Source organism: Lutjanus erythropterus, chromosome 4 (genome assembly GCF_056507025.1).
Source record: "Lutjanus erythropterus isolate fLutEry1 chromosome 4, fLutEry1.hap2, whole genome shotgun sequence".
Lineage (NCBI taxonomy): Eukaryota > Metazoa > Chordata > Actinopteri > Lutjaniformes > Lutjanidae > Lutjanus > Lutjanus erythropterus.
Genome location: NC_139320.1, coordinates 37,464,426 through 37,474,270, shown reverse-complemented (window position 1 = coordinate 37,474,270; position 9,845 = coordinate 37,464,426). Strand labels below are relative to the sequence as shown.

At 38.8% G+C, this 9,845-nt stretch overlaps 1 protein-coding gene across 6 annotated transcripts in view; it reads right to left on the bottom strand.

Annotated features, from left to right (window-relative positions):
* Positions 1-567: 567 nt before the first annotated feature.
* picalmb (phosphatidylinositol binding clathrin assembly protein b) overlaps positions 568-9,845 on the bottom strand; it is a 31,877-nt gene continuing 22,599 nt past the window's right edge. For 4 of the 6 annotated variants that reach the window (XM_084717874.1, XM_084717877.1, XM_084717878.1 and 1 more), the window contains 8 exons: positions 9,628-9,738; positions 6,388-6,501; positions 6,233-6,263; positions 6,027-6,126; positions 5,814-5,873; positions 4,562-4,666; positions 4,060-4,165; positions 568-2,058 (listed from right to left, as the gene is read on the bottom strand). In XM_084717874.1, the coding sequence (XP_084574000.1) occupies positions 4,073-4,165; positions 4,562-4,666; positions 5,814-5,873; positions 6,027-6,126; positions 6,233-6,263; positions 6,388-6,501; positions 9,628-9,738 (614 nt within the window). In that variant the 3' untranslated portion in view covers positions 568-2,058; positions 4,060-4,072. Of the gene's footprint in view, positions 2,059-4,059; positions 4,166-4,513; positions 4,667-5,813; positions 5,874-6,026; positions 6,127-6,232; positions 6,264-6,387; positions 6,502-9,627; positions 9,739-9,845 lie in introns of all 6 variants that reach the window. The other 2 variants (XM_084717875.1, XM_084717876.1) reach the window with 2 other exon arrangements.

Here is a 9,845-nt window from a genome sequence, read left to right as displayed (position 1 = left end):
TGACGGCAAGGCTGTGGAATTAATCATTATTCTTTTGGTGTCACTACAATAGATGGAAATTAGACCACAGACTCCCCAATTTTACAGAACTGTCTTAAGGTAACCTCTTTTCTTGATCTCATTTTGACCCCCTCACAGGACTGGATTACTAAACTAAGTAAAGCCAGCAGCTGCCTCAGAGGCCCTTAAAAACCCCAGATTCACAGTTTGGCAATTGGGTTGTGATAACCCTAGGCCTTTGTCCTAGGATATGGGAATATGGTCTTCAGCAATTTCACTCTTTCATCCTCACAAAACAACTTAAACTGAGACAGGAGTTAAAAATATATCTTTCTATATCATTTTAGAGGGACAGCGATGAACAGAAATGCAGATTCTTCTGTTCCAAGTGCATTTCCTCTGAGTAGCGTTGCTGTTCCATCTTCTTCATGTGTGAAAGAAACTGGTGGCTTGCAAAGCTATACTTTCAAGGTAGCTTCCCCAACAAAGCCCACACTATCTTCACAGTTCAAATTGAGTCAATATAACATTCATCATGAATACAAGAATAAATTCACTGCACGGTAGTTTGTGGAAGCTGCTCTTTATTTGTAAAAGAAAGAAAAGACTTCAGTCATTGTCTGCTACACGTTCTAATTACATAAAGAAAATATCTGCGGAGACAAACGCAGAGAATATCCTGAATCAAACTTAGGTAGAGTCAAATTTGATTGAATTGCTTTCATATTTCATACATCTTTCACTTTTTGAACTCAAAGAACAGTCAGTCAGTTTTTTATATACACAGAGCACCGATCAACAGTGCTCCTCCACTCCACTCCGCCCTGGTCCTCTGGATCTTTTATACAATTAATTTACATCAAATCTGTGACCCCCTTTTTCCACATTAGCATATAGCAACGGCTAACCAGCAAGCAGACACACTCCCGTCCTCTCTAACCCCCCCCGCCCCCACCCTGACACCTCACTCCCGCTGAGGAACTGTAGTGTGGAAAGATGTGTGCAACATGAAGACAACTCTTTCACATTCAGAGTAAAGGCAGCCTTGAATACGGTCAGTGAGTCAATGGCATGCCAAGCTTAAAGCAAATGGAGCCCACCACCCAGTGCGACGCTTCAGATTTGTGGATGAAGTGTTTGTTTTTTCTTTTTTTCAACTAGACAGGAAACTGATCCATTGCAAAAAACCCTAGGCACAGAATCGACTATATACTGTTAACTGACTTGTACTCTAACCCCTGCACTTAAGTACAACAGAGATCGTGAAATCTTTCATCTAGTAGAAAATTTTCTTAACACAAAACTCGTAGAATATTTAGTGCTCTATCATTCCGCTTAATAGGTGTTTAATTTATATAATAGCTATTTTTTAACTCTACCTCTCGATGATAGTCCTTGTTTAATGCTGAAGCACTCCCACAGGTGTTCAATGTACTGTAGATTTTACATTATTTTTTCCCCAATCTTAAACCAATAATCATAAATAAATACAAACAACACACAAGGAATGTCTACTGTAAACACGGTAAAAAAGACAAAAACTAAACAGGTGTAAACGCCATTAGCATCACTACTTAGTGACAGTTAAATAACTGCAGGGAATGGATGACTGATGATCGGATCAAGAAAGGGAAGGACCGCGCACGCGCCTTCTTTTCCTTCCACCCCCTCCCCCGCTGAACATCAAGCCTTTTACATCCAGCCACAGTTTGTCCAAATACATAACATCAAAGTTTCTCAGTCAGCACCCAGGACTATCTTTACAGATCACACTGTAAAATGGAGAAGGAATCCTCTTTAAGGGGGGGTTTAGACAGCAGCATCACTCGACGTCTCGGACAAGTTACAGAATAATGGGTGTGAGCTATCGCCAAACGTCATTTGGACATGGTTACCATGGTTTCTGACAGTCGCTGCACCATTGTGTTCTTGACATGTCTGTATTTGGGGGGTGTGTGAATGTTTCTCTGAAGAGTTAGACTGCAACGAGGACAAAGCTTTGCTGCTAAGTGCTTCATCTTCCGAGAGACACTTTTCTTCCAATTACATGAACTGCATCTGCAAGAAAGGAAATAGATGGTATTACTTAAAAAGGCTACAATGTTAAAAGAAAAAAAAAAAATCAATAAGTCAATTGACTGTTTGCTAAACCCTTCACCAGAACAGCTTTTTTCTGTTATTGTACCCGTTATAGCCTTAGCAACCATAACTGGGCACAACAGGTCTATCAAACTTTGAATTTATGTTAAAGTGGTGTTCATGGGGCTGCGGTAAGAGTGATACTCAGCAGGCTGTACTATTTCCAGTGTTTCAAGCCCTAAAACACAAAGATAAGAGTGTAACATTGTGTTTATCTGCTCTAATGTAAGCAGCAATAGTTAGCATGTCTTACCTGGTTACCTAGCTTAACACCTACAATAGCAATCTAGCATTACTTCTGCCAAGGAGCACATCGTTAACTGACTACATTATATAGTGAGATTTCAGGGAAAAAGCCTGTGTACAAATCCATTAACTGTGACATATTTTATTTTTTCTACTGTATGGAACTGGTCCTGGATGCTAACAATATTTAGCCTACTATTAGCTGCTCTGTCCTGCTCTTTATTGGATTTTTGGAAGTTCACACTTCAGGACCCCTGGCCAACGCTACCCAAGTTAGCAATACATTTGTCAAGCAAATAGGTAAGTTCTCTTTGAAGTCTTTTCCTCTTTTAAAGTTAAAAGTGAGGACGTTTGAAAATATGAAAAAGCAGGAAAATTATGCAGCCAAACAGGGGTATGTTAAAACATTCTCCACACTGCAAAAAAAAAAAGAATCAACTGGGGAGGATGATGACATTTTGCCTGAGACCTATTGGCTTTAGCTTCAGTCTTTTAGCATGATATCATAAAGCCATCAAGTGCACATTTAAGGCCCCTTTTTTCTTTGTTTGAGGGCATTTTCAGATGTGCAGTTCATTTGCTTAATTTGAATCCAAATTTAATACAATTATTGCCTTATTAGTTTGTTTGTCTTCACAGAAGATTCACTTCAAAATGCTTCCTCCTCTCTCTTTTCCCCCCATTGGTATTTTCTACTAGTAATTGTTTTCATTGCATTTATATGGTTTATATACCAGAGTTTATCAAATAAAGGAAATATCGAGTTCCAGCGAGTATATATACAGCAACTAGGGGACAATCTTATTAGAAGGCACGAGGCCTAACGAGTTTGCTGCGCAAGCCAATTATTTCAGGAAGGGGTCAATTGCGATCTGACTGCAAATAAACCAGTTCAAGTGGAGGTGAGATGAGACCCTCTATATACAATCTTGGATGCGTCTTTGGCCCCACATCCGAGTACAATTGCTGTGATTCATTATGCCCATACGAACCAAACGTGGGGGTGAAACGCTTCAGTTTTCAGAACAACTGGTCCAAACAAGCTAGGTGTGAATAAATCCCATGAAACAGTCAGCTGAAAACATTTAACAGTCAGCTGGACACAGCATTTTAACCAACTCACATATCAATATTAGCTTAATTGGCTAGCTAGCTATAGCTCATGAATCTGCAGGTGTTTTCTGACTGTTGGTGGTTAAAAATAAGAAAACAACTACCGTCAATATCCGTGTTCCTTTGTTTTAAAAATTACTATGAATTTCATGGCAAAACTGTTGTTGTGAACTGTTATTATAAATGTGCAATGTGAGAACAGAAAGCTTGAAGGAACAACAACCGTAGCTCCGGCGGACCGAGCTTAGCAAGCAGTCTGTTAAATTTAACAGAAGCTACAAGGTTCAGAGGAAACAGGTTTGAGCAATATGTGATGACAGCGGAAGAACAAAGGGTCAGAATGAGTCTGGCTACGTTAAAGACACGATAAATCCATCAAAACAAGCAAGAAATCCAAGCAACGAAGGTCCAGATAAAACAGAATAAATGAGAAAAACACATGTAGCATCTGATCACATGAATACATCATGTATACAAAGATTAAAAAAAAGAAACAGAAGGGTTTAAGCACTGGGCATGCGACGCATGCAGGTGCACCCGCAAGCAAAGAGCATGCTGTACCTAAAGAGATGCTCTACAAGAAATCCTTGAGAGAGAGGTGTGCAAACGGGTCCTGTCCAGGGGCTCGGAGAGGACTCTGGCTGGAAGGACTAGAGGCTGCGGAGGGCTATTTCAGGAAGATACAGGAAGTAGGAGGACCAGAGGAGAAGTCAGAGAGTCAGTACAGACTGAAGGAGGGATGAAATTAGTTTGGAGCAGCTGTGATGTATGAAAGAAGGGTTAATAAAAAAGGAGTTGTTGGGGAAAAACAGGGAGTCAAAACAGGGGAGATGATTCACAGTTTTTGGTCCCCTTCAGGTCAAGAGAGTGAAGGGTCCTTTGTTAAAACTGTCATCATCTTCAGCAGTATTCACACCGACAACAGAGCTTACACAGTGACTAATTATGGTACACGTCACGGCACAATGGATACACCTATTGACTCAACCTGATAACTGTGCAAATAGATACTGACTTCATTGTGCATCAGCGTGGTGGAGCAGTCAGCCTGCCGAGCACCCACCTGAGCACTAGACACAGAGCCAAAGGGGTTGGGTGGCCTCATCACAGGCTGGGAGTACATCATTGTGGGTGGATTCATCATCCCCATTGAGCCCATTTGTGGAGGCTGCAGCAGGTTGAACAGAGAAGACAGAAGTTACTCCAGTTCAGCTTCACAAATTTAAAGCAACTATGTGTAGAATTACATGTAAACTTAAGCTGAATCTTGAGAAAATTTTCATTTTTTTGGTTGACTAATTAATAATTTGATCTGTAGTATCCCAGGAAATAGTGATAAGTTCTAATATTTAAATTGATTTTCAGTGTATTATGATAGACAACTAAGAAAAACAGTTTGAGAAGCTTGAAGGCGAGCAGTAAAAACTGACATTTTCTGTCAACTGACTCATTGTTTCAGCTTTATCTGTGAAATTTTCATTTTCTATACAACCACAGGAGGGCACCAAATTAAAATAAATATTCTACAGATACTTTTATTCAACATAATTTAAGCAGCATGTGTAACTTTTAGAAGTTATACTAGTAAAGTCAATATGAAGGCTAATCAAATATGTATGGAAGATCTTTTCCCCTAAGAGCTGTAAGTCATAATGAAAAACCTTGAAATGACTTAAAATAATGACTTAGTATTTCAAAATAATGAGAAATTTCCTTAAATGAGTAACTCAAAATACTGAGAATGTCTCAAAATAATAACTAAGCATCTCAAAATAATTAGTTAGGATATTAATCCATTATTTTGAAATACTAATTATTTCAAGAAACTTTCTCATGGTAATGACTTACAGGATCTTCTTTTTACATCACAACAGTGGAAACAGGCTTCCATGCATATGCAAAACCAGTTCTAAAAAAAACTGTGTACCTACCAGGAAAAAAATGGTATGAAAACAAGTTTACTTTCATTTCCAAATCATACAAATAAATAATAAAGACAACCTTGTGCCTGCCAGTAAAATTAAATATGTATAAGCTGAGTGTGCTTTAAATTAAAACTATTGAGAATTCTCCACCCTTCATTTTATTTAGAAAACAAAACAAAAGCCAAACAGCAGCTCACTTGACCCAGTTTAAGTGCATTTAATTAACTCTAATAAGCAGCAGGTAAAAAGCAAAGGGGTTTGTCTAACAACAACTGTTTCAGCAACATCCAGAATATACTATTGGATTATTTTTTCACTTCAAAGGACAGAACAGAAGCTACAAAGAAGCTACTAGATCTATACATACTGTATATTTGCCATAATACTGACCATGCCATATCCCATCATGCCTGTGGGTGTGGTGGCAGGAAAGGCCATGATTGACGGTGGCTGAAGAAGAGACACAAACAGGCCGGTGAGGATTCACATAAAACAGCAGAACACTGCAATGACTCCAGTTATCTGGCAGTAAAATAAGACAGGAATATATTGTAGCTGGAGCCGAAATCAAGACGACTACAGTGAAAAGTCTGTGTGTGTCACCATGGAGACGGGGTTCCAGGTCGTGGTCGGCGCTGCTTTGGGCTGCCAGTTGGTGCCGCCGGTCATCCTCTTCTCCCCCGGCTGGCTCCAGTGGATGTCACTGTAGATTAAGACACTTGATGTTAGCACCGGCTTGTAACTGCCCTGAAAGCACAAAGCCGCTGCTGTTGATTCTGTACAATACAGCGTGCGCATCCATCACTTACTTTTTCATCGTGCCGTTCCCGATGCCGAGGTCTGAAACAGAAAATTCATTGGGTGTCAGGTGTTAGATGTCTTTGTGCAAATATTTTGCCAGTTTGTGCCTTGTGATGAACACACGCTTTAATTAGCGCAGCCGAAAGCAAAGCATCGCACTCACTGCCGACAAGGTTGGCCAGGGAGGAGTCAAGGTCATCTGACACCAGCTTCTCTGGCTGACCGGACGGCTGGTTGGAGCCGGCAAGAGTCGGTTTCAGGATGCCGCCAGCAATATCTGACAAGACGTACAGAGAAAATAAACCTGTTTTTACTTACATACATTCCACTTTACGTCCAGGACTTACTTGTTCTATATCTGACAGTATTTGACAAGTTGTTTTGTGTACACATATTAAAATATTGTCAATAAACCAGACCAGACCGTAACAGTTTCTTTAATCATCATTATTCTTTGTGCATTTTAAGCTTTTATTATATGGCTGACTGTTAAGAGATGACAGGAAATGAAACAAAGGTCCCCAGACATTTCCGAACATGGCTGATGTCCCTGAATACACAATGACTTTAAGTGCTCAGTCCTCTTCAGTGCCGAGAGACGTTAACTTGAATACAGTCACGCTGCACTGCAAAAACATCATCCTTAAGTTTAAACATGAAAAAAATTTAGTTAGTGGGTAGAGTTTCAGGATTTTTCTTCGAGAAATGACTGTGAGCATTTTGAGGACGGGATAAGGGGCAGATCAGACACATCGTTACAGACGCAGACCCTTCACGGAAAACAGCTGGTTTGCCTCTGGAGGAGGACTGTGTGAGCAACGGGGAGATCAAATATGATTAACAGAAATAAAAAATGGATTCAAACAGACATCGAGCTCTTGATATTGCTGCCTTTGCCGCTAACATCAACCTCTCATCTGCATTTGCCATTGTCCCACCATTCCTATCACATCTACCAGAATCAAGAAAGGATGTGTTTAAGTCGTTAAACACGCCTCTTGCTTGATTTGATTGATTGCCTGGGCAGTGCAACTCTCTACTTTAACTTTTATGCATGTCTAAAAATCACTAGAAAACTGGCCAGGCTCCCTATACCAAAGGAAAACAATAGTTTTGTTGGCGATGTGTTTCTATTGGTGGATATCATCTGCATTACATTCATTTGTCAACAGGAACAAGAGCTAGATGTTACCAAGACTAGAGGTATAATCCTCCCAAATTCACAACCAAGGGGGATCTACTTTGCAAGCACTTAGCTTTTTATTTTAGTAAGTGCTACGAATCGGGTGTTCGAGTGCAGTCTGAAAGGTGGGTCTCCATTCAGCTGTTATTTTTGATTCAATAATACCTTAAATTACATGTTTTGAGATTTCTCTGCAATGTAATAACATTAAGGTGGTTCGAAGTCCACTTTCTCATTCCGTAGAGAACATAGTGACTCTCTGCGCTTTTGGCCTGCTTGCAGATAATAACAGACGTGTGATAAAAATAGTACAGAGAAGACAACAGTCTGTTCTTTTACTGGAGACTTGCAAGATACGGGCGCGTGTTGCAGGTGTGTCAGCTGTATTTGACGTCAGGATCAGAGACAGTGTGACAACATCCTGATTTTCCTGGTATTTCTTATAGCTAGTGGTGACTAATTGTGGTTTATTTCAGGATGTAATGGTTTGAAATATCAGTAGACTGTATAAAAAAAAATGTTCCTTTCAAGCTAAGCTAACCTTTTAAGTTTGACTTAAGTTTTCTGCGTGACTTATTTTCTCAGGCAAGTGACTTTTATTTTAGCTTTTGTGCCAAACATGGACAAGGGCTTCACGCAAGACTGGCCTTTGATTCATGATCTGCCAACTGCTTTTAACCTTATGAAAACCGACTTTCCATGGACAGCCTGTACTGTCAGGAAATCGTGTTTGCACGATCCTGTTTAAATCGATCTAAAATAAAAAACATAATGGGTAGAACATTCATTGTTTTTGCAGCAGAAAGCTAAGGCATGTGTCACCACGTTGTACACTCGCGATGATGTCATTAGGTTAGGTTGAGTCAGTAGTTTTGAGCTCAGGTCATACTTATTTTAGGGATATGAAGCATTTTAAGATCATCTGGGAAATGACATCACGTTGAGCAAAAATGCAAATACAGGCACAAAGGAAACAATCAAAATGTCTCTGCACTCTGCTCATAAAAATGTGTATCTAAAGCACAGAAAGTACATAGTTAAATTAACTTTTGTAGTATTAAGAAATATTTTGTTCATGTTTTTACATTTGGAAATTTTTTGGATCATTAAATTTTGTGGGGTTTTTTTTTAGTAAAATGTAATGAAAAAACATGTCTAATCTTTGTATTTGTTTTTATATATGACACATTTTAAAGTTTTGTATCAATTACTATGGATTATTGACTTACAGAACCTTTTAGCTTAGTTTGTAAAGATTTTAGGGACAGTAAATACTTTAAGATACAAAAAATGACATCACAATAAGCAAAAATACAATAAAATACAATATAATTTTCATTTTTTCATTTCAAAATGCTTTTGCACTTTATTCATAAAAATAAAAATATCTCAAAAAAAAAAAATGTACATGATTCAAATGACTTATTTAGTGTAAGAAATATTTTCTTCATGTTTCTACATTTCGAAATCTTTTGGCTCAAAATATTTTGTGTATTTATTTAGTAAGATTTTATGTCTTACATGTGAAGGATAATGCACAGTGAGCAAGTCATTATTGCAAAATAAACGCTGACAGGGTGATGCAGATGAATCACCCTACCGTATATTATCCTGCTTATTACACGGTAACTTACCCACCACAAAAAAATCAATAATTTAACACAAAATAATAATTTAAAGACGATTTTATTAATTAAAAAATGATTTAATTGCTTCTCTAGATGCTGTGATCAGAACTGTGTCCATAGCAACAGCCTATTCTTCATAGCAACAGCCTGCTATACAGAAATAATAGACCTTAGAATGCTGAAATTGACCAATCAGAACCGACTATTTAACAAAGTCATGTAATAAAACTTTTAGTTTAAGTTGTACAGATGTTCAGGTGTTAAAGGAGCAATATGTAACAACTGGAGGTCAGTGGCTGCCTGCCTTACTGCCTGCCAGACTCCTCTTGCATGTTGTTCAGTTTAAAAGTTATAAACATCTGCTCCTTCAGTCATTTCAAACATTTAGTCACTGGACGAACATTCTGCATTAATTTGAACACAAACACAAGTTACGGGCCGAAATGGAAATTTCAAAGGAAGACACTGTAGCTGTAATGCTGTAGGTAAGTGTAAATGAATTACAGATTTCTCAATTAAGGCATGTCCACCTTTACGAAGTCCCAGAAATATTTTTTGTGTTTTCAATTAAATGTAAATGAAAATTTCTCACCATCAGAGTTGAGGCTGTTGCTGCCTGTGGCTTTGGCTCCAAAAACTGACTCAAAATCCACCTGGAGACCCCCTGCTGACTGCTGTGGTGGAGCCTGTGGCGTTGAGTATCCTTCATAAGAGACGAGAAAGAAGACAGCTGCAGTCTCAGAGTCTCATGATGTGAAACTGAACTGAAAACTGAGTTTTGGTTGCTGCACCAGCCCGCGTAACTACAGT